A 27650-nucleotide genomic window follows, 5' to 3' on the forward strand; every position below is an offset into this window, starting at 1 on the left:
AAAGGAAGAAAAAGACAGTTTGAGCATGTGCTCTGGACCAGAGGGGCTTGAGCTAATTCCTAACCCCCTGGGGAGGGGAGCGATGATGCTCATCTTCTAGCAGACCACAAGCCAGTTGTGTTGTGTGACTTCACATCTGCAAGGCAGTCTGCAATAGTTAGTGCTAATCACCAGCTCGGCCTACTGGCCTACTGAGTCCTTTGGCATGCAGGTGCTAGTTTTAGCACTTTGTAGACTTTATCATATACGCCCTCGCTGCTGCTTAATCACCCCCATCTTGCAGACGTGGAAACTGAGGTTCAGGATCAGATTTGCTATTTCCTCTACAACAGTGGTTCTCAGCCTTCCTAATGTTGTGACCCTTTAATACAGTTCCTCACATGTGATGACCCCAAGCATAGAATTATTTTCGTTGCTACTTCATAACTGTAATTTTGCTACTGTTATGTGTGAATCATAATTAATTATCTGTGTTTTCTGACGGTCTTAAGCAAACCCACGTGAGAGGGGTTGTTCAACCCTCAAAGGGGTGGATACCCACAGGTTGAGAATGGCTGCTCTAGAACATTATGCCCTCAGCCAGACAGCAGCCCATCCACTTAGACGCTGGTCATGTCTGTTCATGCTACAGAAGTAAAGCTAAACAAATCCTAAAATCTGTTCCCTCTGGCCTGTTCCCAGAAAAACTGGCTGACTACTCAGCAAAAGACTTGAACCAGGTCTGTGTGTATAAAAGCTCTTAACTAATGGGCTAGCCTGGTGTCAGAGACATAGCTGGGGCTCACCCCTCCATCACGCAGCAAGGCAAGTTGTGACACTCAGGGAGATTGCTAAAGCCCTAGGGGCAGCACTCTGCCAGAATCACTGGGTGTGGGGTGGGGGAGGGTGAGGGTGATATCATCCACAACACTCTGTGAGGGAAAGGGGAAATCCATACAACCGAAAGGGGAGACTGAGCCTGCCAACTCCCAGAGTCAGGAGTCAGGGCAAGGGACGGCACCTTCTCCTACCCCACCAGGTCACACCCATGCCTGGGTTAAACAGTGAGTTCCAGGCCCAGCCAGGGCTTCATATTAAGACCTTTTCTTAGAACAAAAACAAACAAAAGCAAAAGCAAATCAACCAGGCTGTGTGATTGGAAGTAAATGCTAAGTAGGGCAGGAAAGGAAGGAAGTTGCTAAAAAAAAAAAAGTCTCCATTTAGCTAGAAAACAGAATAACAAGAGCCGGCCTTAGGAAGGTGGAAGAGCATTCCAGGCAGAGGGAACTGCAGACGCAAAGACCCTGAGCAAGAAAAAGGTGCAAGTTCGGGACTAGAAAGGAAGTAGGCAGAGGAGGGATGAGGGAGAGTCATGAGAGACCAGAGCATGCCGACAGGAGCCATGGTGGCCGAAATGTTAACGATTGTACCTAATGCTTCCAAACATCTGGCAACACAGTGACTCTACCTGAAGAAAAAGAAGATGGCAGGAGAGGAAGAGGCTGGAAGAGATGAGGGAGGAAGGACAGTAGGAAGGAAAGAGTCTCCCGTTTTGGGAGGGTGCTAGGAACTGACCCAAGGCCTGGCGCATATACAGAAAACCTCACAGCACTGAGCTGCACCCCAGGCCCCAGGTTTGCTTCAGTTTTTAAATATTTATTTTTAATTATGTGTATGTGCCTCGGGGGGAATGTGTGCACGTGACTGCCGTGCAGGCTGCAGGCGTCACATCCCCTGGAGCTGGTTGTGGGCCACGGATGTGGGCACTGGGACTTGAACTCAGGTCCTTTTTACATGCAGTAGATGCTTACCTGCTGAGCCTTGTTTCCAGACCCCAGGTTGGTGTCTTGAGTCAGAATCCAGGAAAACAATGTCTCAACTCAAGGCCATGCAGACCTCTAATCCTCTAGGTGGCCTCTGCACTCTGCTCCCTGCTCAGCTCACTCTTGGTGTGTGCCCTTAATCATAATGGCATTCATTCCTTGCTCATGGTATGGCGTAGGCTATGCCCAGCCCTTGCAATAGACCCTTTTATATTTACAATAACCTTCTATTAAGGCCGGGGATGTCCCTCACTTGGCAGAGTGTCGCCGAGCATGCACAAGGTTTCATGTGCACCAACCATCTCAGCACCACAGAGATCAGGAGTGATGGTGCACATCTGCAATCCCAGCATTCTGGAGGGGAAGGCAGGAGGATTCCAAGTTCAAGGCCATCCTTAGCTGCTTAGAGATTTCTGGGCCAGCCTGGGCTACATGAGACCCTGTCTCAAAAACCAAAAACCATTCCTCCTCCCTAACTTCTAACTTAATTGAGAGATTAAATAGGGTCCTAAGGATTGACACCCTAGGTTGTAAATACTGATCCCTCAGATAGAAGAATCTAGGCCTTTTGGGGAGCTATCTCACCCACCTCCCACTGTTTAGGAACAATCCCTGAAAATCCAGTAACAGTCACAGAATTTGTCTCAACCTCCAGTTTCCTGCCAGAGAGAATTCCTAAGAGAGCCAGCCTCACAGACTATAAGGTAAAACCAGGTCCGGGGTGATTAGCCATTCTGATTTGCCTGAGAACGGGTGGATTCCCTTGCACAATTCTGGATCCAGGAAGGTCATGGACGCAAGACTACTTGGTCAGCTGAGCTGGCTGGGTGCTCAGTAAGCATCGTTATCAGTTCCTTCTTTCTCTTTGGCCCGTTCACAACGCTATAAAAAGGTAGCCAGCACCTACCGCACTTTGATGCATGGAACTCTGTGGGCAGTACACGGGTTCCAGGGGCCCTGTGTGGAGCAGCCAGCCACAGGGGTTCACGAAAGAATCCACAGTCCCCCAGGAAGGACAAACCTCCCTCCGGGGTGATTCTAGTTGCCCCTGTGGTGTCCTTCTGGGCTTAAAAAACTTGTCAGGTCTTGCTTCTCCAAGAGGAGAAGGTTCCAGGGCCCTAAAACTCTCTGGTAGATTGGGGTCCCATAACAAAGCCAGCAAGGACATGAATATGATGGAAAGGAAGGATGCGGAAGCGGGAGCTTCCGTGATTCTGTGCTGGATGAGGAAACCGAGGCTCCGCAGTAAAGTGAAGGGGTTTGCTGAAGAGCGTGCAGGAAGAGCTTAGGTGACGGGCATTTGACAGCTGTGGCTTGGCAGGCCGCCGTTTGCACTTTTCTCGATCTTTTAGAAGCAAGTCCCCCCACTTGTCCAGACAGCAGCCGGGCTTGTCACAAGCTCGGTACTCCTCTCTCCACCCTCCCGGCTGCCAGCGTCCCGCCCCGTCCCCTCCCAGCCCCCAAGGAGGAGGGGAGAACAGCAGCGAGGAGGGGGGTCGGGAGGCCCAGGCTTATAAAGACTGCAGGACACGCGCTGCCCGCCAGACCCCGCCGCCCGGATCCCTTGCATTGTCTGCCGTCCCGTGTGACCGCGCCGTCCCCCAGTTCCAACACTAAGTGAGTTGGGGCGCGTCCCCATCGTACCCCTAGACCCTCCTGAGCCGCATGGCCCGCAGAATCCAGGTGGAGAGGAGAGCAGATGAAGGAGGGCGTTGGGATGGGACACCAGGCCGAGTGCCTGATGGGAGAGATTTAGGACCTGGGGGATCCGGGAGAGCAGGGGAACCCAGGAGACAGCGGTCAGCCCGGCCACCCCTGCGCGCGGCCTGGGAGACCGCAAGCAGCTCAGCAGGAATGCGCGTGTGGTGGTTGTCATACCAACATACAAGCCAGCACACGCCCTCCTCCTCTGAAGGAAAAGGGAAAATGGGGGGGGGGTCATCCTGAGGTCCAAACTCGTCACGCGGAGGTTGCACGAGGGAACCGAGCCCCAAATCCTCTAGAGACAAAGCGCAAGTCGCATCGCACTTCGGAGCCTCGGTTTCTGCTTCTAGCTAATGGAGACGAGATTACTAGTTCCGAGTGCCCCGAACAGTTTTATGGAGAATAACGGTCCGGGCCAGCACCCCGTTCTAGTTGCACGCCCAAGGAGTAGTTTTGAGCCGCCCAGGTGACACCTGCGATCTCACCCTACCCCCAGGCCTGGTCGCCATGGCCCTGCTTCCGGCCCTCTTCTTAGCGCTCCTGGCAGGTGCTCATGCCGAGCTCCCGGGATGCAAGATCCGCGTCACCTCCGCGGCGCTAGAGCTGGGTAAGGCACGAGGCGGGCGTGGTGGACCGGGTGGGGTGCTTTCACTGCGGGCACGGGAGCTGAGGGTCTCCGTGCTGCCTCAGTGAAGCAGGAGGGACTGCGCTTTCTGGAGCAAGAGCTGGAGACCATCACCATCCCGGACCTGTATGGCAGTAAGGGCCACTTCTACTACAACATCTCTGAGTAAGTAGGGCCTGGGGGCGGGGTCTCAAAGATGGGTGGGATGACTTGGGAGACCCCTGAACTCGGGGCGTGGCCAGTTAAGCAGGGTGAGGCTCTAAGGTACTGGATGAAGGTAGGCAGGCCCAAGAAAGGGGACTACGAGCCAGTAGAATTGAAGCTTGGACCAAAGAACACTGTGGAGGTGCGCTAGAAGAATTTACCAGTGGTCGAGAGTGGAGTCTCGGCATAGGGTGGTGCTAAAAGGGAGGAAGTTTAAAAGGAAGGTAGAGATGGGAGAGCTGTGACGAGGAGGCAAAGGACCAGGTGGAAAGCTGAGTCTGACAAACGCCTGGCGCTTTCGAGGTGGGGGGGGTGGAGACGGGGGCTGGGGCAGGATCGCAAGTTAAAGGCATGGTTGGGCTTTAAAATAATCATATCAAGCCGGGCGATGGTGGCGCACGCCTTTAATCCCAGCACTCGGGAGGCAGAGGCAGGCGGATCTCTGTGAGTTCGAGACCAGCCTGGTCTACAGAGCTAGTTCCAGGACAGGCTCCAAAGCCACAGAGAAACCCTGTCTCGAAAAACCAAGAAAAAAAAAAAAAGTCATATCAAGGCCAAGGCCAGGTGGTGGTGGTGGTGCACGCCTTTAATCCCAGCACTCGGGATGCTCGGGATGCTAGAGGCAGGCAGATCTCTGAGTTCCAGGCCAGCCTGGTCTACAGAGGGACTATGTAGAGAAACCTGTCTCAACGAAACAGCGAAAATTAAAAATCCCGTAGGAGAAATAAAAAAAAAAAAAGAAACAGCGAAAACAGGTCTAGCGATCACAGTTTGGGCAGAGGATGCGGTGCAAGGAACAAGACTATATAGATCTTTTTTCCTTTTTTTTTTGAGAGTTAATAATTTTATTTTGTGTGCATTGGTGTTTTCTCTGCATTCATGTCTGTGTCAGGGTGTTGGATCCCGTCCCCTGGACCTGAAGTTATGCAATTGTGAACTGCCATGTGTGTGCTGGGAATTGAACCCTGATTCTCTGGAAGTCAAGCAAGTGCTCTTCATTGCTGACCCATCTCTCCAGCCCCTATTTATTTATTTTTGAGACAGGGTCTTATTATGTAGCCTGACTGGCCAAAAATTCACTCTGTAGACTAGGCTGGTCTGCTTCTGCCTTCTGTGTGCTGGAATTAAAGGCGTTTGCCATTATGCCCAGCTTTTTGTGTGTGTGAGTAGAATATAATAAAAATATATATGTAATTCCTGTAAAAGGATTCCTTGGGCGCACACATTTAAGATCAGGTTTGAATAGCAAATGGAGACTCCCATGTCTCTGTGTAGCCCTGGCACCCCTGGGACTCAGGCAGAGATGGTCTACCTCTGCCTCCCAAGTGCTGGGGCCTAGCGCCTGGTGACTCACTCTTTTCTTTGTTTTGTTTTTTGTTTGTTTGTTTGTTTAAAGATTTATGTATTTATACAGTATCCTGCCTGTAGGCCAGAAGAGGGCACCAGATCTCATTACAGATGGTTGTGAGCCACCATGTGGTTGCTGGGAATTGAAGTCAGAACCGCTGGAAGAGCAGTCAGTGCTCTTAACCGCTGAGCCATGTCTCCAGCCCTCTTTGTTTTTTGATCTTTTGAGACAGGGTTTCTCTGTGTAGTTTGGGAGCCTGTCCTGGAACTCGCTCTGTAGACCAGGCTGAGCTCACAGAGATCTGCCTGCCACTGCCTCCCAAATGCTGGGATTAAAGGCATACACCACCACCACCATCCAGCTCTTTTTTTATATTTATTTATTTATTTATTTATTTATTTATTTATTTATTTATTTATTATGTACACTATATTCTGTCTGTGTGTATGCCTGCAGGCCAGAAGAGGGAACTAGATCTCATTACAGATGGCTAAATGCCACCATGTCATTGCTGGGAATTGAACTCAGGACCTTTAGAAGAGCAGGCAATGCTCTTAACCACTGAGCCATCTCTCCAGCCCATCCAGCTCTTTTTTTTTAAAAAAAAAAAAATTATTTATTGTGTTTACAGTGTGCTGTCTGCATGTATGCCTGCAGGCCAGAAGAGGGCACCAGATCTCATTACAGATGGTTGTGAGCCACCATATGGTTGCTGGGAATTGAAGTCAGGACCTCTGGAAAAGCAGCCAAATTCTCTTAACCACTGAGCCAGCTCTCCAGCCCAACTCACTGTCTTTTAAACATTATTTAAAAGAGGGAGGCCATTCAACCCCTGGGTCCAGAGAGCAGATCTCTTGAGTTACCCCATCCAGGTTGAGCTCTTGAGGGGCAAAGGAAAACTCCATCCCACCCAATTGGCTTCCCAGCCTGCAGAAGTTAGAAGAGGAGGGACGAAGTCCCTGTGGTTGGGTGAGTCCCTTCCCCTCGGTCCTGGACCAACCCTGACACCTGCCCTCTGCAGGGTGAAGGTCACTCAGCTGCAGTTGATAACCTCGGAGCTCCACTTCCAGCCAGACCAGGAGCTGGTGCTGCACATCTCCAATGCGTCCTTGGGGCTGCACTTCCGGAGGCAGCTTCTCTACTGGTTCTTGTAAGCACCCCCACCACCCCTCCCTATCCCCTACCCCCTACCTCCCCATATGCTCAGGAGAGGGCCTGGTGGCTGGACCCAGTATCCACAAGCCTACCTAGGTTTCAGATTCTCCAAGCAAGTAGAGGGTTTGGTAGGCTGTCTGGTGAAGGTAGAGAGGAGTTATGGGGAGGGTTTATGGCTCTCCACCCCTGGCTACTACAGGCAGTGAATGGTTACGAGGGAGCAGGGAGTCATTTTTCTAAAGTGTAGATGCTGGTACTTGGCACGTACTTCAGTTAGTAACTCCACACCCATACTTATGCAAACAATGCTAATTAAACCCATTTGGTCATTAAAAACGTCCTGAAAGTAAGGGCGGGTCGTGTTGGAGAGAAGGGTTTGGCATGGAGGAGGATTAGAAGGCGATGGGGATGTTGTATGGGTGAAGAAAAGGGTAGTGATACCTCAGTTCCTCTCCCACCGGGGTGAACACGAACCCCCCTTTGGCAGCTATGATGGGGGCTACATCAATGCCTCGGCCGAGGGTGTGTCCATCCGCACAGGTCTGAAGCTCTCCCAGGATCCTGCTGGTCGGATTAAAGTGTCCAATGTCTCCTGCGAGGCCTCTGTCTCTAAAATGGATATGGCCTTTGGGGGAACCTTCAAGTAAGTCCTGGCCACAGTGCACACCTTTGAGCCCCATAGTCAAACTTCCTAGCGCAGAAAAAGGACAAATCTTGGGAATCCCACTGAATGTACCCAAATCCTAGTCCCCCCACCCCTTCCTGGGTGTGTGAACTTGGGCAAGTCAGCGAAGCTCAGTGCCACGGTGTCTTCCGGGATATGGGGAGAAGAAGGGAATCTATTTCCCTAGATCGTCATGGGCACTGTGTTGTTAGATGTAGAACAGTTAGAACAGTCCCTGGCATATAATAAATGTCTAACTGCTAAGATTAAATGTAGTTGTTAGGATTAGTATGCCCGGGGCTGCAACTGGCTCAGTGGTAGAGTATCTGCCTAGAATCCACAAGGCCCTGGGTTCAATCCCCAACCACCTGAATTTAGAAAATGAAACTGGAGCCAGGCATGGTGGCACACACCTTTAATTCCAGTTCTTGGGAGGCAGAGGCAGGCAAATCTCTGTGAGTTCGAGGCCAGCCTGGTCTACAAAGCAAGTTCCAGTACAGCCAGGACTGTTACACAGAGAAACCCTATCTCGAAAAACCAAAATACTACTACTACTTTACTACTACAACTAGCATAAAGCGATATCTTGGGGGTCCTGGGGGTCCTTGGCATTGAGTTTTTGAGGGAATCGTGATAGATTTGTCATCTGGTGTCAGAGTTTGTTTAACAAATGTCGTGTGTCTCAGGCCTTGAAGATCTAGAAAGCAGTCTAGAGCTCAGCTGGCAGGACTTAAACAGTGGTCATGAGTGCCCAGGAAGTGGAACCAGGACAGTGTTCAGGATGGAGGGTGACCTGAGAAGACTGACTGGAACAGGAGGTGTCGGTGCCCAGTCAGGCCGCAGTGGGCACGAACACTGGGGAGGGCATCGGGGGTGTACAGGTTAGACCTGGGCATCTCTGGGCAGCTGTGAGCGAGGCACATGACAGCGGAGGGAGTCTTGAGGGTCAAGCTGAGAGGGGCTGGGCTTGGATCTTGGGGCATCTATTGAGGAGCTGGCTGGAACACAGGAGCCCTTGTTGTAACTGTCTCTTTTGGGCACTGTGTTTTTCCTGGACGTGGCTTGTGGTCAGGCCAAGGGCTGGGCTAACGCAGGCTCTCCTCTCCTTGCAGGGGAATATATAACTTCTTCTCCACGTTCATCACTTCCGGGATGCGGTTCCTCCTCAACCAGCAGGTGCTGGGCGGTGGCAGACCTGGGTACCAAAGTAGGGGTGGTCTGGTGCTGAGAAGCCCTGACTCTGGTCCTGTCCCCCCAGATCTGCCCTGTGCTCCACCACGCTGGGATAGTGCTCCTCAACTCTCTCCTGGACACGGTGCCCGGTGAGTCAGTGCTGGTGGGGCTTAGAGACCTGAGCCAGGGGGTTGGGGGTGGAAGGAAGCTGTATGCTGTTGTCAGAACAGACCCCTTCCAAGTCCAGCCATGAAGCAGTCCTGGGTTCAAATGTGTTGTTGACCTGCTGTCTAACCTTAGGTAAGAAAACCCGTCTGGGTTTCGGGTTCCTCATTTGTCTGGCAACGCCTCCCCAGGAGCTGTCAAGGTCTTTAGTGTGTGCTTGCTGATCATTTACATAAGTCCCTTCTTCCTAAGCCACTGTGTCTGTCTACCGTGGAGCAGTGATTCTGTCCCATCAGACCTGTTGGGTGAAGGGCATTGTAAAGGAATGCGGGGGAAGTGACCCCTTTGCCATCTTAAGCATTTTAGTTTTTTTTTTTTTTTTTTTTTTTTTTTTTTTTTTTTGGTTTTTCGAGACAGTGTTTCTCTGTAGCTTTGGTGCCTGTCCCGGAACTAGCTCTTGTAGACCAAGCTGGCCTCGAACTCCCAGAGATCCGCCTGCCTCTGCCTCCCAAGTGCTGGGATTAAAGGCGTGCGCCACCACCACCCGGCCATCTTAAGCATTTTAAAACACACTCTTATCACTCGGCAAGTGTGGTGTGTGTGTGTGTGTGTGTGTGTGTGTGTGTGTGTGTGTGTGTACGCATGTCATGATTTATGTGCGGAGGTCAGAGGAGAACATTGTGCAATTGACTGTCTCCTGCCTTTGTACGGGTTCTGGGGTTTGAACTCAGGTTGCCGGGCTTGGGAGGCAAGTTCCTTTAGCTGATGAGCCATTTTGCTGGCCCCTCCTTTTCAGTCTTGCTTGGTGATTTGATGAAAACTTTCCAGTGGTCACAGTAGTCTGGGAACTAACAATAACTTCATTACCAAGAGTGGACACCACCCCAGGCTCTAAGTGCTTGCCGCTTTAAGCCGATCTGATCCTCATAAGAATTTTATGAGGGAGCCCGGCGGTGGTGACGCACACCTTTAACCAGCATTTGAGAGGCAGAAACAGGCAGATATCTGTGAGTTCGAGGCCAGCCTGGTCTACAAGAGCTCGCTCCAGGACAGGATCCAAAGCTCCAGAGAAACCTTATCTTTTTTTTTTTTTTTTTTGGTTTTTCGAGACAGGGTTTCTCTGTGGCTTTGGAGCCTGTCCTGGAACTAGCTCTGTAGACTAGGCTGGTCTCGAACTCACAGAGATCCGCCTGCCTCTGCCTCCCGAGTGCTGGGATTAAAGGCGTGCGCCACCATCGCCCGGCGAGAAACCCTATCTTGAAAAAAACAAAAACGAAACAAAATTAAAAACCTTTATGAGGGGAGGAGTGTCAGTATTTGTGAAGAAAGACAGAGAGAGGTTAAGCACCAGACCCAGTGTAGCCCAGCTTAGAGTGACTTGAGCCCCTTTCTGCAGTGCGTAGTTCTGTGGATGATCTTGTTGGCATCGACTATTCCCTCCTGAAGGATCCTGTGGTCTCCAGTGGCAATATGGACTTGGAATTCCGGGTGAGCTGACTGACTTGGTTACTTGTGACCTCTGACTGCCAACCAGCTTCCTTCTCTCTATGGCTGAGCAGGGCTCTGCAAACTGACTCTCTCTCCTCTGCTGTTCTGCTATGTCTTCCTGCTGTTGCTGCTGCCTTGGGTTCAGCCCCCTGGATCTGGAGGGCAAGCCCCACCTTTCTAGCTATGTCCTGTGTCTCTGCAGCTCCTCCTGTCCAGTTGGGCCCCACAAAGGACCTTACCTCAGGGACTTGCTCATGCCCTGCCCATCCCCTGCCTCTCCCAACCCTGTGAATCAGGTGCCAACAGTCTTCTTTGGGATTCCGAAGGGGACTGAGTCCAAGCCCTCCATGGGTGCCATGGTTTGAGGATGTTCAAGTTCACAGTTTAAAATGGTGTCACATTTGTGGGACATCTAGCCTGCAAATGTCCATTGATTGATACAATATTGTGTGTGTGCAACACATGCCATGGCACACATTTGGAGGTCAGAGGTCAGCTTGTGGAAGTTCGTTCTCTCCATCCACCTGGGGTCCTGGGGATCAAACTTAGGTCCTCAAGATTGCCAGTAAGCTCCCTTACCAGAGGAGCCGCTATCTTGCCAGCCTGACAATGCTGTTTGTTTGAGATAGTTTCTCTGTGTAGCTCTGACTTTCCTGGAATTTGCTTTGCAGACCAGGCTGGCCTCGCAACTTAGAGATCCCTCTTCCTCTGACTCCTGAGTGCCGGGATTAAAGATGTGCGCCACCACACCCAGCAACAATAATTGTTTTTTTTAAGGTTTATTTTTATTTTCTGTATATAAGTGGTTTTGTCTGTCTGTCTGTCTGTGCAGTCCGTGTGTGAAGAGGGTTTAGAAACCCTAGACTTGGACCTACAGACTGCTGTGAGCTGCCATATGGTTGCTGGGAACTGAGCCCATATCCTCTGGTGCTCTTCACCACTGAGCTGTCTCCCCTAGATGCTGCTTTTAATTATAGTTGAATTTGTGTGTGTAAAAACACAGCTGTGTTATTAGAACTTTTTTTTTTTGAGTTTTGGAAATAAATATTTCACTGCAGAGAACTTAAGCGAAAGAGTAAAGAGTTCCTGGATAGCAGGAGGGGTCCTTGGAAGTAGGGTACCACATAGCTGCTAGTCTGGACTGATGGTGGAAGCTGGGGGGAGGTGTTGGGAGGGGGCTGAGCTGGTCAGTCCGGTTGGCCCAGCCACCGTGTCCAGGTGACTCTTTGCTTTCAGGCAGGTCTTTAGGTATTGCTTCAGGTGTAGCCTCGAGGCAGGAGTGACCGAAAACCTGAAGCCGGGAGCAGAGCACTCTCCTGGCACCCTGCCTCCAGCCAGGACATTCTCACAACTGCTGCTCTGGGGGCCCACTTGGCCTGTTCCTACCTCCTGTTCTTATCCCCACACCCCAAGGAGTAGCCCTATCTGCCTTTAGGGAACGTGGGTAGCTACCAGTCTGGCTTCTTTGAGCTGAGCGGATCATCAGGTGTGGCAGTTGCTGGTCCCCTCCACTGGGCTCTACCTAAGGGACCCGGAGAGCTCTTTGTTTAACGGCTGGGTGTAGTGAGGGGCCTTGGTTGGTACCTGGATAGTGATGTGAGGATAGGGGAGAAATGGACCAGGGACCTTAGCGTGGAGAAAACAATTCCCTTCTAGTGGGAGCAGGCAGTTTTTACAGCTCAGCATTACAAGCCCTAAGCAGACGACCAGAACAGGCTGAAAAGAAGGGCACATTAAGCCATGCGGTGGTGGCGCATGCCTTTAATCCCACCACTAGGGAGGCAGAGGTGGGTGGATCTCTGTGAGTTCGAGGCCAGCCTGGTCTACCAGAGCTAGTTCCAGGACAGGCGCTAAAGCTACAGAGAAACCCTGTCTCAAAAAACAAAAACAAAAAGAGAGAGAGAGAAAGAAAAAAGAAGGGCACAATCAAAACCTGTAGTGCCTTTCACAGACTCAGGCCACATCCATTTGTGGCTAGCTTAGTGGATCTTTCACAGGCTCAGGCCACAGCCATTGTGGGTAGCTAGTGGACCTTTTACCTAGGCCTTCAAGGCCTGACTGGAGGGTGCTGAACCCAGGTTCTGCCTTGCAGTCTTTTTGGCAGCTGGAATGGCTAGATATGAGATCTCTCCCTGATGGATTCTCTCTTCAGTTCCTGGCCAGGAAGTCATCAGGACATAGGGATTACTGGAGCGTCTTTGAATTTGATAGAGACCTTTTCTTTTGTCCAAGGTGGGCTTAGATAGGGGGCCTAGAGAGAAAATGGACAGCCACCAAAGCCATCCTAAGCCTGCAGGTTTCAAGGTTCGATGTTTGTTTTTAGAGGACTAGCCCTAGCTGGCCTGAAACTCAGGCTGACCTTGAATTCAGAGATCTGCCTGCCTGCCTCTGCCTCGGGAATGGGAATGCTGGGATTAAATTCTGGCCACTGGGCCAGACAGCCTTCAGGTTCTTATTTTACAGATTTGAAGAATGAAAAGCATGGACCACAGGGAGTGAGTGACTTCAAAGTTTAAGTAATTTTATTTTAGGGAGAGGGAGAGAAGGCGGGGCTCCTGTAGAGCAGGACTAGGCCCCAGGAAATAGGGCACCCCAGCTGTGTTCAACTGACGGCTATGAAGACTTGCCCAACGTCAGCAGTTCAGCAGTTCGTATGTGACCACCTTTGTGCCTTCTTGTGGCTGGCAACAAAGTGTTCTTTTTTTTTGGTTTTTTCGAGACAGGGTTTCTCTGTGGTTTTGGAGCCTGTCCTGGAACTAGCTCTTGTAGACCAGGCTGGTCTCGAACTCACAGAGATCCGCCTGCCTCTGCCTCCCAAGTGCTGGGATTAAAGGCGTGCGCCACCACCGCCCGGCAACAAAGTGTTCTAAAGACTCTGCAGCTCAACTGTCCTAAGTTCAAATCCTGATCCCACCCCTGGCCAGCAGCACAACATCAGGCAGATGGCGTCACCCATCTGTGCCTGTTTCCTAGTAAGTGCAAAGAACAGAGTGAGTTACCATGACTTCCAAGGGCTGTGGCGCGGACCAAAGGAGCCTCTGTTAGACAGACCGAAGGAAGCACTCGTGGTGGCGCATGCTGGTATGTTCCAACACACAAAAGACTGAGGCAGAAGGATTGCCATGAAGTTGAGCCCAGCCAGGGCTACATTAGCAAGACCACATCTCAAAATCACAGAAGTCGAGGAGGGCACTGAGTACCTGGAACTGGGTGGCCAAGATGGATATGTAAATTTGGCTGTGATTACTGCTGCCAGTATCCAAGGCCACTCAGACTCCTCCTTTGCTGTGTTATTTTCCCTGGTCCTCTCTGCCTTCCTTTTCTTTGTTTCTTTGTTCCTTCCTTCCTTCTCTTTCTGGGCTTATTTATGGTGTGAAAGTTTTGCCAACTTTTTAAGTACAGCAATGTCTTTGCAGTACCTGTGGAGAACAGAAGGATTCTCTGGAACTGGCAGACTGTTGAGACTAGGTGGGTGCTGGGAGTTGAACCCCAGTCCTCTGGAAGAGCAGCACATACTTTTAATATCTGAGCCGTCTCTTCAGCTCCATGCCTTGCTTCTTGGGCTCCTCCTGTTCCCCTGGCCTCTTTGCAATACTTTTTGAGAGATGAGCCCGCGAGTACCCCACCACCCCCAACCCAGGACAGCCACACAGTCCAGTTCTCCGTGACTCCTGACTGTGCCTGGCACAAATCCGATCTACCTTGACCCTGACCCTGAACTCCCAATTCCAGGGAACATTCTTCCCCTTGACTGACGGGAACTGGAGCTTCTTCAACAGGGCGGTGGAGCCACAGTTAGAGGAGGAAGAGAGGATGGTGTATGTGGCCTTCTCGGAGTCCTTCTTTGATTCGGCCATGGAGAGCTACTTCCGGGCTGGAGCCCTGCAGCTGACGCTTGTGGGGGACAAGGTATGCCAGGCTTGTCTGAAGCTGGGTGAAGAAGGGGCCCATGGTGGAGGGGTTAGTGACCTTGTCTCGTTCCTAATTCCCCTGTTCAGGTGCCAAGTGACCTGGACCTGCTTCTGAGGGCCACCTACTTTGGGAGCATTGTTCTCCTGGTGAGTATTGGCTAGAGGCAGGGGTGTGGATGGGGTTGAAGGTCACCCCACTGTCACAACAGCGAGGTGGTAGGTGGAGGGTACAGTTGGAGATCTCCAGCGGTGGCTGTAGAGGCAACTGAAAGCCTGGCCTTTTGCCTGTGGCCGAGTCCCCTCACCTCGCCAAGCCCGTTTCCCACTTTGTCGAGCAGGGTTGGCACTGCCTGCCCTGTCAACTTCACAGAGCAGCTGGGAGGTTGGGGAGAACCTGAGCCTTCCAAGTGTCGGGGCCTTCAGGGTGGTTGCTACACTCATTTCTTTACCTTTATTTAATGGGGGAGGATGGAAGGAATGAAAACATTTAAAACAGGGGTTTAGGGATATAGCACAGTTAGTAGAATGCTTGCTGTGTATGCGTGAAGCCCCGAGTTCTAGCCCCATCTACAAATATTTTTAAAAAATATGCCAGGCGGTGGTGGTGCATGCCTTTAATCCCAGCACTTGGGAGGGAGAAGCAGGTAGATCTCTTGAGTTCAAGGCCAGCCGGGTCTACAAAACAAGTTCTAGGACAGGCTCCAGCTATAGAGAAACCCTGTCTTAATTTTGGTTTCCAGCACCCACACAGTAGTTGTCTGGAACTCTAATTCAGGAGGATCCAGTGCCCTCTACTGGTCTCCGAGGGCACTGCATGCATGTGAAAATACAGTGCTACAATTTTGTAAGTGACAGGAATTTGAGACTGTGTGACTCCAGGTCACACTGGCCTTCTCTACACACATAATCTTGTAAGCATTTTGTGAGTTCTCAGTGAAGTAAAACGTGCAATTAGACAGTACCAGCTATGGGGCGCGTGTTCGGTAAAACAGCTGCTGTTGCTGCTGCCGTCATGGTCAACCCGATGGCGGATTAGTTAAGAGTACGGCTGTGTTCCCAGGCTGCTTGCATTTATCGGTCAGCTCTGCCTGCAGCTGCATGACCACACAGACCTTTGTCCTTCTGCTTCAGTTCCCTGGGGGATTGGCTCAGTGAGTAACGTGTTTGCCTTAGACACATGAGGAACGGAGCTCGGATCCCTAGCACCTGTGTTAAGAGCTGGGCGCAGTGTTGTCACAGCTCTGGGGAGGGGGCAGGAGGATTCCTGGGATTTGCTAGTCAGCCAATCTAGCTGGATCGGAGAGCTGCAGGTCCAGGGAGAGGCCCTGCCGCAAAAAATAAGGTTGGAAGTGAGAAAGAAAGACACCTAAGTTGGGCTGTAGCAGGAGCATATATTCACGCACGCACCCGTGTGCGCGCACACACATACTGCACGCGCATACACAAAATGAGGATAATAGTACCTGGCTCATTTGGTTGAGCTACTCTGTGTGTATGCTGTGGTCAGAATTATGCTTAAAGGGATGTTTGTTTTTGAGATTGGATCTCATATTCTCATATAGCCCAGGTTGGCCTCAAATTATATATATACACATACATATATACACACACATATATTATATAATTATATGTGTGTGTGTGTGTGTGTGTGAATGCCTGCTCCTCCTGCATCTACCCTACCTCCCAAAGACTGGGATTACAGGTTTAGCTAGCACACCTGCTCAGACTCACGCTCAGCAATGAGTAAGTGCACGCATTTAATAGTATCACGCGGTCTGTAGAGCGCAGCGATGAGGAGGGGATGTTTAAGCAAAAAGGTCATCCATCCCTGGGGAGTCCCAGTTGGGGTTTGAGTCTGGATTAGCTACTGAGGAGAAAGTGGGGGGGCAGGGAGTCAGGTATGGGGTGCGTGCTATAATTTCAGCCCTTGAAGGCTGAGCCGGGGGAGCTCTGGAGTCCAGCGTTTCAAGACCAGTCAGGCAACATAGCAAGAGCCCATCTCAAAAGAGAAGGAAGGAAGGAGACTACTTTGACCAACTCATGGGGGCTGGGTGAGGTCAGAAGGGCGTGGGGCAGTAGTTGCACAGTCTTGCGGTAGCACAGTCTGTACTTGCAATCCGGGAGACTTTGTCGTCCCCCCCCCCCCCCCCCGTATCCCCAGTGCTCACCAGGTAACAGTTTGAGACTGTGACCCACCTTCCTTACCCCGTCTCCAGAGCCCTACAGTGATTAACTCCCCACTGAAGCTGAAGCTGCAGGCTGTGAGCCCTCCACGCTGCACCATCAAGCCCTCAGGCACCACCGTCTCTGTCACTGCCAGCCTCACCATCACCTTGGCCCCACCCATGCTGCCTGAAGTCGAGCTGTCTAAGATGATCATGGTATGGCCCCAGAATGAGGGTACCTGGGGGCCAGTGAGAAGTGGGTTGTGAAGTAGGCTCTGAACTTTCCCAGTTCCTAATGGCTCTGCGCACTTCCCTTCAGGAAGGGCGTCTCAGTGCTAAGATGACACTCCGGGGCAAGGCACTGCGAACGAAGCTGGACCTTCGCAGGTATGCGGTCGATAGTGAGTGATACCTGCCCAACAGAACCTTGGGGCTAAAACCAAACTCTTCCTGTAAGCCTCCAACAAGCTGGGATCTGTCTTTGTTAGTACATAGGAAACCGAACTCAAGTCTGGGTGTTATGGTTCATGCCTTTAAGTACTCAACATAGGCAGGTGGATCTCTGAGTTTAAGGTCGCTCTAGTCTATATAGTGAGATCCAGGCCAGCCAGAGCTATATAGTGAGCTTCTGTCTCAAAAAATGAATGAATGAATGAATGAATGAATGAATGAATGGAGAAGATTTTAACTCAGGCCTGGAGAAATGGCTCAGTGGTTAGAAGCACTGGCTGCTCTTTCAGATCAATTCCCAGCACCCACATGGCAGCTCACAACTGCCTGTAACTCCAGTTCCAGCGGATTTGACACCTTCACAGACATACATGCAAACAAAACACCAATGTGCATAAAATAAAAATAAATAAATCTTTTTTAAAAAGATTTTTAAGATTTTTAACTCAGGGATATAGGGATGGCTCAATTGGTAAAGTTCTTGCCTTGTCAGCACAAGGCCCTGAGTTTGAATCCCTAGAGCCCACGGGAAAAGCTTTTAATCCCAGTGATGATGACAAGACACAGGTGGATCTTTGGCAGCTCTGATGAGAGCTAGTCTGGCCTTTGAAAGACCCTGTCTCAAACAAAAGGTGGGAGGCATCTAAGGGCCAACACCCTAGAGGGTGTCTTCTGACCTCACACGCATACGCGCGCGCGTGCACACACACACACACACACACACACACACACACACACACACACACACACCTACACATCCAAGTTCTGTGTTAGTAGACAGCCGAAGATGATCCTGCCTCCATCTCTGGAGTGCTGGGATCACAGGCACACACCACTATGTCCTGTTTAGGAAGAGCTCGGGAGCTGAACTCAAGGCCTAGGGCATGCTAGATGGCAACACTCTACCAACTGAACCACATCTCCCCAGCCCCCAAAGTACTTTTATCTTTTTTTTTTCTTTTGAGACAAGGTCTCACTCTGTAGCATTGGGTGGACTGGCACTCTATATATTGGGCTGACCTCAAAGTCAAAGAGATCTGCCTCTTGTGTGATGGGATTACAGGTGTGTGTCACCATTCCTGGCTAACAGTGGTTTCTAAAGCAACGCCTCTGCATTCTCCCAGCATCCAGAAGCAGGCAAAGCAGGTATTATTAGAGACCAGCAAATTGGTTCCGTAAGGCTAAATGACACACCCGCTGTTACACAGCCAAGAGGATGGAAACACTGGTTCGGGCATCAACCTGGGCTCAGTGCAATGGTTACCTTGAAGCAAGTCATTTTCTCATTTTAAGGCTCATTTCCTCCTGTGCCGAATACCAGTGCAAATACCATCTTCTCTAGGGCTGAGCCAAGCGTCATTGCCCCTGGCCATGTGCGACTCTGCATTTTATAGTTATAATTAAACGGCTGTACTTCACAGTTCGTTAACTAGTGGCTACCTAGCAGACAGTGCAGATACAGAGGCTGAAACAAAACCAGGAAAGGTAGCAGGGTCTTGGAATCTAGAGGCAGGGTGTAGTCCACACAGCCACGTGACTTCAGGCAACTTACATCACCTCTGCAGCTTCAGTTTCCTTACTGGTGCCAAACAATTTCTAAAAGTCCCAGATTCTTAGGGCTATGAGTGAGGACTGAGTCACTCTGTGTTTTACAGTATTGCAGCTCGGCCAGGTAATCCTAGCACCTGAAAGGCTGAGGTAAAACTCCAGTGGGTTTGAGGCCAGCCAAGGCTGCCCTACATAGCAAGACCCTGCCTCAAACATCACCAACGACAAACAATCCCAAGGACTGTTGAGATAGCTAAGTGAATGAGTTCAAGGATGACAGCCTGAGGTTGAGCCCTAAAACCCACCTAAAAACCTGGGGTTTAGGGGTCACGGTTTGTAATCCCAGCACTGGAGAAAGCACAGCAGGATCCCTGGGCTCACTCCCCAGCCAGCCTGGCCTAACAGGGAGCTGCAGATCAATGAAGAGATTCTGTCTCAAAACAGCACGGTGGATGGTGTGTGAGGAAAAATGACCTGAGTTTGACCTCCAGTCTCCATGTGCACATATCCATACATACCTCTACACACGTGTGTACCTTTACCCATGCAAACACACATACACACATGCATATACATATATGCACGTGCCTCAGCAGCATATATGTGTATATTTATGTGGTGTTGGGAATAGAACTGGGCTTTATATACAAGCCAGGAAAGAGCTCTGCATCTCCAGGTCAGCATCCATCCTTCCTTCCTTTCTTTCTTTCATCCCTTCTTGAGACAGGTTTCTCTGTGTAGCTCTGGCTGTCCTGGAACTCACTCTGTAGATCAGGTTGGCCTTGAACCCAAGAGATCTGCCCGCCTCTGCCTCCTGAGTGTTTTTTTTCTTGGTCTTAATATGTAAACCAGGCTGGTCTGAAATTCACAGAGACCCACCTGCCTCCACCTCCTCCCAAGTGGTGGGATCAAAGGCCTGTGCCTCTGTGGCAGCTCTCAATTTTTTTTTTTAAATATTTATTTATTATGTATACAATTCTCTGTCTGTGTGTATGCCTGCTGGCCAGAAGAGGGCACCAGACCTCATTACAGATGGTTGTGAGCCACCATGTGGTTGCTGGGAATTGAACTCAGGACCTTTGGAAGAACAGGCAATGTTCTTAACCTCTGAGCCATCTCTCCAGCCCTCAATTTTTTTTTTAAGATTTGTTTTTTAGTAATAGTTTGTTTTAATTATGTGTGCATGGGTGCCTGAAGAGGTCAGAAGACGCTTCGGATGTCCTGAAGCTAGAGTTACAAGCCATGTGAGTTGCCAGACACGGGTGCTGGGAACTGAACTCAGCCTCTGGAAGAGTCACAAGTGCTCTTAACCTCTGAACCATCTCCCCAGTACCGTGTCCCACCCCAACTCCTTTCTGATCAAAGGTCTAGGCTGGTCTGGTACTCAAAGAAAACTGCCTGCCTTTGCCTTTAGAAAGAAAACTGACTGCTGGCTTTAGGGCTCCATCAACCTGGCTAGCTTTTTTTTTTTTAAATTAATTTGTGTTGCCAGGCAGTGGTGGAGCATGCCATTAATCCTAGCACTTGGGAGGCAGAGGCAGGTGAGTCTCTGTGAGTTCGAGGCCAGCCTGGTCTGCAGAGTGAGTTCCAGGATAGCCAGGGCTACACAGAGAAACCCTGTCTCAAAGAACAAAACAAAACAAAAACAAAGAAAAAGAGAAAAAAAAAAAAAGGAAAGGGGGCTCCAAAGATGAGTGTCACTCAAGCATGCACACCTGGGGAATGTGGCAGCTCCCTGAAAGATGACGAGGTGGGGCCTGGAAGGCTGACACTTGGGGCCATCTTTTAGGGAGGGCCCAAGAAAAGGATGTCCTCAGGTTTCATGGCCACGGTGCACATTTCTCTCCTGCAGGTTTCAGATCTACTCAAATCAGTCTGCGCTGGAGTCTCTGGCAGTGAGTCGGGGGTGGCGGTAGGTGGGTGCACTGGGGCCAGGCTGGCAGCTCACACCAACCCACCACCCATGCGCTCCTGTCTGTGCCCTTTTCCCCTCAGCTCATCCCACTGCAGGCCCCACTGAAGACACTGCTGCAAATTGGAGTGATGCCCATGCTCAATGGTAGGGGCTGCAGAGGGGGGGCGAGGAAGGAAGGAATGGGGGCAGGGGCTTAGCTGGAGGGACCTGGCTGAGCCTGCCTCTCCCACCCACAGAGCGGACCTGGCGTGGGGTGCAGATCCCCCTCCCCGAGGGCATCAACTTTGTGCGGGAGGTGGTGACCAACCACGCGGTAAGTAGATTGTGGGTGGGAGGATGCACTTCAGGGTCTTCCCCTCCCGACAACACCCCAGTGCTTTCTGTCCCCCAAAGCCCCTTTTCCATTAGTTGCTCCTCCCTAGCAACTAGCAAGGGATTTTATTCAGAAACAAAGCCAAGCTATAGAGGAGATACACCTCAAAGGAGCTGCCCCCCCCCCCCCGAGATCTCTCAATTATGTGTTTGTTTGAAAAAGCTGTCTCCAAACTCCTAAAGGACAGAGTGAGACTCCCTGTCCCCTTCCCAGGGCTTCCTCACCGTTGGGGCTGACCTCCACTTTGCCAAAGGGCTTCGAGAAGTGATTGACAAGAACCGTCCTGCCACCGTTGTGGACTCCAGTGTCGCCCCACCCTCTGCAGTGGCTGCCTGAGTTCTTCATCCCACCCAGGCAGCTGGCATTCAGGAATTGGGTCTTCTCAGCATCAGCCCTGGCCCCCTCGTACCCACAGCCTGTAGTGTCCCCAGTGCCACAGAGAAGCATTCGGTTTGAAGCTATACCCGATTTAATTTCATAATCAGTCAGCCATCAATTACAATCCATCCACCCCTCTTCTTGGGCTGCCCTAGAGCTCTGTTGGGGTCCTGGGATGGGGCATTCATTAAGCAGGTGGGGGGAGGTCAGGCCACCGCACAGTGGTGGCGGGAACAAAGTGCTCACTGCCCCTAGGCTGTCTCTGTGAAGCCCTGAGGCCCAGGCTGGGATGCACAGGGCTGTGGTAAGTTGGGGACAGTGTTAGAGCAAGACCTGCCCCACAGGGGCATTTTGCATAAAGGAGGACCTCTCTCTGTCGAGAGAGGCTGGGAGGGGCTGGAGGACTGAGGACTTCCATGGGTCCCCTCAGTAAGGCTCCTTGTTTAGGAATCGAGAGAACATGGTGAAGGCAGCTCGGGGTTTGTCCGTGGGGACCATGTGTCCAGCGCCCTGGGGAGCACAGCTTTATGAGATTCGGATCCCCAATACTTATCACCCTTCCCTCCGGTACTTCATCCCAAGACCTTTACTCCCCTCTTCACCCTGAAAGCTTGCCCTGATGCACCAGTGGTGACCCAGAAGAAACAAAAGCCAGAGGGTAAAGAAGGGAGGTCCCACCACTGTCCCTCCGGCCTCAGCTGCCCCTCGCTAGGCTCCGAGTCCTACCTTGATGGTGATGAAGGTAATGTGGGAGAACTCATTCACAAAGCCGGCTACCTGCTCTCCACTCTCCCCGTAGTCCACCAGCCAGGGCCGACGCTGCACCTCCATCTGGCCCATCGGGAAGGACATCAGCCAGTGGCTCCTGCCAGCCTTGCCCACAGCTGACCTCGAGACCTCAGGACTGGAGAGTCCTCTCCAGGTGTGCCCTCTGCAGATGAGAGTCACTCCTGGCACCCCATGCCCCCACCCCCCAGCACAACCTTACCTTCTGGTTGAGGGAATCCACAAACCACTCATCCCCCATGAAATTGCAGGCCATGTCCACATCGCCATTGTACAGTAGGATCTGGTATTTCTGGAGTAGGAGAAGGGGAAAACAGAAGTATGGGATAGGCCCAGGCCCTCAGCCCTTCCCTGGTTCAAGCCCTACCTTCCTGGGAAGGCAGAAGCCCAGCTAATAGTAGGAACCTGAAATTCTCATGTTTTCTGATCGCATACTACATGTCCAGTAAGCACCAGTCAGATGTTTTTACTGTCTAGGGAGGAAGATACCCCATCCCCCAAATAAGACAGTCTCATCTCGGGAGCCCAGATTGTCTTAGAATTTGAAATCTCTCCTCAGTCTCCCCGGGGCTGGCCTTATAGTTATAACTCACTATGCCCAGATGATTAGTCTCATTTTACAGACAGAGAAAACATCGCTGGGAATGCATAAGACACTTTCCCAGAGCTAGGCATGTTGGCACACACCTGTAATCCCAGAACTGGAGAGGCTGAGATAGTTTTGCTGTGTTCAAAGCTAGCCTGGGCTACATAACAATACAGAGTCTCAGAATAAGGGGGAAAAAAGCCACTAGGGCGTTGTGGGGCAAGTTCCGAGAGCGCCCCACCGCACCTGCTGCTCTAGAACCTAAGGCTACAATGGCGGAAAGCTTCAGAAGCCGCGGAGGCTGGAGCCTGCTGCGCTGTGTTCACATACCTGTGAGCTGAGCAGCTTTAGGTACTGGGAGTTCATGCTTTGGTAGAGACGGCGGTACTGTAAGTTCACCACTAAGCTGCAGGGAGCACATGCATAGGATGCAGAAAAAAACAGACACAGAGGAAGCCAGTCAACAATCGGAGCTTTCTGATTCCCAGCGCTGGGTCTATCACCTCTCCTTGGACCTACTCATCCGAACCGAAATGGCATTCAGAGATTTCTCAACCCACCCAAACTTGGAGATGTGTGGGCGCATCTTTTGGTTGTTACAATGGCTGGGATACAGCTGGCTTTAGTGTAAAGGGACCAGCAGGTGTGGAAGCTGTAACAGCTGGTAACGACAGAGTAGAGGATGGGCACTGACCAATCAGGAAAGACCTCACTAGGCTCTGATGAGCTAGGGCTACTCTTTTACTTGATGGGGTCACAGAATGAGCAGCTCTGGGTGGCAGTGGAGTGGAAGTTGGGACAACGCTTATGTCAGAAAAGGATCTGATGATAACCAATGTGGCCACCTCTGAGTTAACTGAATGTCAGTCAAGATGGAGATCGAGGCCATTAAATATCCTGCCCAGCTAATTTTCACCCTGAATGTCCACACCGCCCGCTCCGAGGAGCCCTAGCTGCAGGACCCCTGTGAACCCTGCTGACGCCACCTCCTGAATCATGAGTGGCCACAGAAGCTCACTTGCACATGTCCCAGCGGGGCAGCTTCTCAGGGATGTGGAGGGCCTTCCGAACATACGGGTTGTTGAGGTAGGTGGAGGGGGCTGTGGTGTTGGTGCAGGGGGGATCCAAGCGTACCTTGTCCCCAGAACGCAGCAGCAGTGCCTGGGAGCACGGACACAGGGTGAGGGCTTTTACTTCTCTGCCCCACCTACTCCCCCAGGGAAAGCCCATGCCCTTGCATACCTGATGGAAGGTCCGCTTGAGTGGCAGGCGAGTGAAGAGGTTGCCAAAATCCTGAATCACAAGAGTGTCCTCATATCTGAAGAATAAATAATTAAGAAAGATGGGTGCTGGCCTGTAGAGGCCATTGGGGTTGGCCCCAGGCATAACCAGCAGCACCTACCTATCACTGCCGGGCACCCCACCAGCACACGGAGCGTAGAGATTGTAGATGTTGAGGCCAGATTTGCCCACAATTCGAGACACTTCCTGGAGCTGTGCCAACATACCATCATGTTTTCTTCGATCTGTGACCCTCCATGACCTACTCATCTCCCCTCAAAATTAGCTGCCTTCCTACCTCATCTCCTGTCACTACCCTTCACCCACTTTTTTCCACAGACCCCAAAGCTCATTGGAAGCAATCTTCCACACCTGGGTCCAGTCCTAGCACCACTGTTCCCTGCCTTGCGACTTAAGGCAAGTGGCTTTAAGCATCCTTGGCTTCCGTTTCCTGACTGGATGTCGCAGAGACCATCACATATGGGAAGGTCCAGGACAGAGAGGCTGTGAAGTGGGCTGGAGCTACAGCCCAGTTGGTAGAGTGCTTGTCGTGCACGCATTAGGCCCTGGGTTCAACCCCCAGCACCACCCAAAAGAGACGCAGTGGAGCTGGAGAGATAGGGGGTTCCCAAGGTGAGGTGTGAGCCGCATCTCGGGACTAGGGTGGAAGGGCGGAACCTCACGTTGTTGATGCATTCTGGGTCTTTGTTGTCATAGAAGTTGCACTTGTTCTGAGAGCAGCAGTGGGTCTGGAGCAGAGTCCAAAGCCTGCAGATCAAAGTGCTCAGGCTGAGGGAGGGTGGAGGCGCTAAGCGGTGCAGAGAGGCGCTAAGCGGTGCGGCACTGTCCCTGCCCCTCCAACCTCCTCAGACCCTGACCCCAGGGGAAGAGGAAAGATAAGACGTGGTACGGTGTGTAGGCTGTCAAACCCAGTTCCCAAGAGCCTGCCCCCTAGTCCGAACAGAGAGTCTTCCTCGGGGCCTGTTAGGAGCCAATCCTTTTTCAACATCTATAAGCAGTTCTAAATATCATTAGATCAATTGTAGTAAGAGCACAGGGGCCCTTTTAAAATGAAAGAAATGTTTTTGAGACCAGGTTTTTCTAGGTAGTCTGGGTTCAAGGTCTAAACTCACTGTGCAGCCCAGCTGCCTGTTTTTTCCACCATGCCCAGACTCCTTACCTCCGCTACATCTTGGTCTCTATTCTTGGCCTCTAAGCATCAAACCCTTGGTTTGGCCAACCCTACCCACTCATAATCAGAGCAGGAGTATCATGTGCTGGAGGACAGATCTGGGATCTCAGGACTTGCCCCACCCTCGACGTTGCCCAACCATCCCTCTCCCGTACCTGTTCCCCAGAAGACCATGGTAGTAGGCAAAATAAACCAGGGAGTTGTCATTCTGTTCATAGGAGGCAAGTCCGTTGCCCACAGCCAGCCCCTGTGAAAGAGCCAGAGTTCTCAGTTCATCTGAAGGGTGAGGATGAGGGGACCCTCCCTTGACCTGCAATCTAGAAGCTGAAATCAATCCAGAGTGGGTTGTGGGGGTGAGTGAGGTCACTCAATCTAAAGAACGTGAGTGGCAGCCTGGCAGGTGAGCTTCCGGTAGGAGGAGGAGGCGTGCAAGCTGACCGCATAGTCAGACTATCAGGCTATGAGGGAGTGCCCAGGCTAGGCTGACCTAACTAATCCAAGGTCATGGCCCCAAGGTGTCTCTCCTCCCTCTGGTAGCTGTCTTGCACCTGAAGGTTCATGCTGGGATCCTGCATGACCAGAACAGCCAAGGTAGGGATGTAGATGCCAGCATAGCTCTCCCCCGTCAGGAAGAGTTTGTTGTCCTTGTACTCCGGAAAGAGGCGAAAGAAATCTTTCAGGGCTTCGAAATTGTTCTGAGCCACCTGGGGATGGTGAGATGGAAGAGGCCGGAGACCTGAGGTTTAAACTGGAGAGATCCTCAGAGATAGCGAGCCCAGCCCACTTTATTTTGTGCAAGAGGAAGTGACTTTGTAATGAGCCTACCACAGGTCACATGACAGAGCCAAAAGTAGACTCTGAGGTCGTACTCTCTCCCCAATCACACTATCGGGGAGGCAGCGAGAACGGGGTAGGTGGGCAGGCGCCAGACTCACCTCTGTGTCGTTGGTCACGTAGGTCTTGTCGTCTGAGTAGGAAAAGCCCACTCCGGCTGGGGACTCAATGTACAGCATGTTGGCGATCTAGAGGGAAGGGGGGAATGAGCGGAAGAGGGTTCCCCACCCCTGCAAGTACCCAGACAGCCCCACAAGACCCACAGCTGCAGGTGTACCAGATTCCAAGAATAGGGGTTGTACTCCAGGGTGACACCGTCTGGCTGGATCTGGGGAGGAAAGACAGCTGTGTGAGTCCCATTGGACAGCTGGGTAGAGAGAAAGAGCCACGGTGCTAGGCTCTTTATTTATTTGTTTATTGGTTTTTGAAGACAGAGTTTCTCTGTAGCTTTGGAGCCTTCCTAGAACTCGCTGTAGACCAGGCTGACCTCAGACTCAGAGATCCGACTGTCTCCACCTCCCCAGTGCTGAGATTAAAGGCCTGCACCACCACCACCCAGCAGGCTCTTCACATATTGCCACACTCCGGAGAGGTACAGAAAGTTAGGCCAAGGGTCAGATAAAAACAAAACAAAATAAAATTGTAGGTTTTTTGTTTGTTTTGTTTTTGAGGCAAGGTTTCTCTGTGTTAACAGTCCTAGCTGCCCTGGAACTCACAGAGTTCCGCCTGCCTCTGCATCCCGAGTGCTGGAACTAAAGGCCTGTGCCACCACTGCACGGCTCAAAATAGAATTGTTAAGAAGGAAAACAAACTCCGGAAGCCACAGGTTCCTTCCTCTCCCCCACTTCTCCTGCCTTTTCCTTGTTGCTTCTTTTCCTTGTTTCCCGCCTCCCTCTACTCCCTGTCCTCTCTCACAGCGGAGAACAGGGCTCAACTCACCAGGAAGGGGCCGTGCTCTGTAAGGAGCCCATCTAGGGAGCTGCAGCCAGGACCCCCGTTGAGCCAAAGCACTACCGGGCTGTTCTTCGGGTCTTTCTGCGACTCCACAAACCTAGGAAGGGTGCAGGGCAGGATTGATGCAAGTAAGAGACCCTGACCGCCCGCCCAGCAGCTATCAAGCCCTCTTCGGCAGGCAGGGCCGCACACCAGTAATGAAAGTGCTTCGAATCCGAGGCTCTGAGGTAGCCGGAGTACTGCCTGAAGCTGGGTTGTTTGGCCAGGCCGGGAAGGCAATCGATTTCATCCTGGTCCGGAGCCGCTTCGCCCCGGGATGCCCAGGACACAAGCAGCAGCAAGAGCAGTGGAGACAGCGCGGCTCGGAGCATCTGAGGGAGGAAGTATCGGCGAAGGATGTTTATCAGTCCCCCAGCTCCTTTGAGCTTCGGTGCAGCAGTCCCTGGGGAGGAGCTGGCGCTCATCTCCCGGAGAAGCACCCACCCGGGTCCAGCTCCCAGCCACAGAGCCTCGATCGCTGCCCATCGGTCCGGGAATCTCCTTACCTCTGCTTCCTTGCGTCCTTGCTCTCCAGGAGGCGCCGGTGGATTGGAAGTCATGTGTAGCCCTAGTCACGTGAACGCCCGCATCACGTGAGAGCTTGCTCATGTCCACTTTTTTTTTCTTGTCTGCCGGCCTGAGGGTCGGGAGCGGTCAGTTACCTGGCCAAAGTACACAGCTCCTAGGGTTATTAGCCAGGGTGCCAGAGATCAGATGATCTTGGTATTGACAAGGTTTCCCACACTCCTGGGGACCTGTTACTGGCGAGATGCCGAGAAAGCGGCGCTAGGACCCCCAGGCGGTGCCGGGGTTAGGTAGGCAAGGGGGAAATGCCTTACATGGTGTCCCCCGCCCCCCCACCCCCCCGCGGTCACCATCTGAGCCCGCCGCCCAAAATAGCCCTTGGCAC

General features: G+C 51.7%; 2 protein-coding genes across 3 annotated transcripts; one reads left to right on the plus strand and one right to left on the minus strand.

The window, feature by feature from the left end:
* Positions 1–3253: 3253 nt before the first annotated feature.
* Pltp (phospholipid transfer protein) lies at positions 3254–21208 on the plus strand. Its single transcript, XM_005362900.3, has 16 exons — positions 3254–3419; positions 4003–4113; positions 4197–4296; positions 6705–6833; positions 7326–7481; positions 8615–8678; positions 8761–8824; positions 10237–10328; positions 14061–14237; positions 14327–14386; positions 16456–16620; positions 16724–16791; positions 20255–20297; positions 20398–20461; positions 20554–20630; positions 20904–21208. The coding sequence occupies exons 2-16, from the start codon at positions 4014–4016 to the stop codon at positions 21024–21026; spliced, it is 1482 nt and encodes a 493-aa protein (XP_005362957.1). The 5' UTR covers positions 3254–3419; positions 4003–4013; the 3' UTR covers positions 21027–21208.
* Ctsa (cathepsin A) lies at positions 21142–27323 on the minus strand. Of its 2 annotated transcripts, none has more exons than XM_005362897.2 (15): positions 27247–27323; positions 26894–27072; positions 26687–26798; positions 26025–26075; positions 25849–25935; positions 25462–25617; positions 25069–25160; positions 24405–24489; positions 23843–23934; positions 23683–23758; positions 23459–23601; positions 22771–22846; positions 22057–22146; positions 21795–21899; positions 21142–21578 (listed from the first exon to the last, which is right to left on the minus strand). In XM_005362897.2, the coding sequence occupies exons 1-15, from the start codon at positions 27298–27300 to the stop codon at positions 21495–21497; spliced, it is 1482 nt and encodes a 493-aa protein (XP_005362954.1). In that variant the 5' UTR covers positions 27301–27323; the 3' UTR covers positions 21142–21494. The 2 variants fall into 2 exon arrangements, with proteins under 2 accessions (XP_005362954.1, XP_005362955.1); XM_005362898.2 differs by lacking the exon at positions 27247–27323 and adding an exon at positions 27185–27235.
* Positions 27324–27650: the final 327 nt, after the last annotated feature.

This window comes from Microtus ochrogaster, linkage group LG8, assembly GCF_000317375.1.
Source record: "Microtus ochrogaster isolate Prairie Vole_2 linkage group LG8, MicOch1.0, whole genome shotgun sequence".
Classification (NCBI taxonomy): Eukaryota; Metazoa; Chordata; class Mammalia; order Rodentia; family Cricetidae; genus Microtus; species Microtus ochrogaster.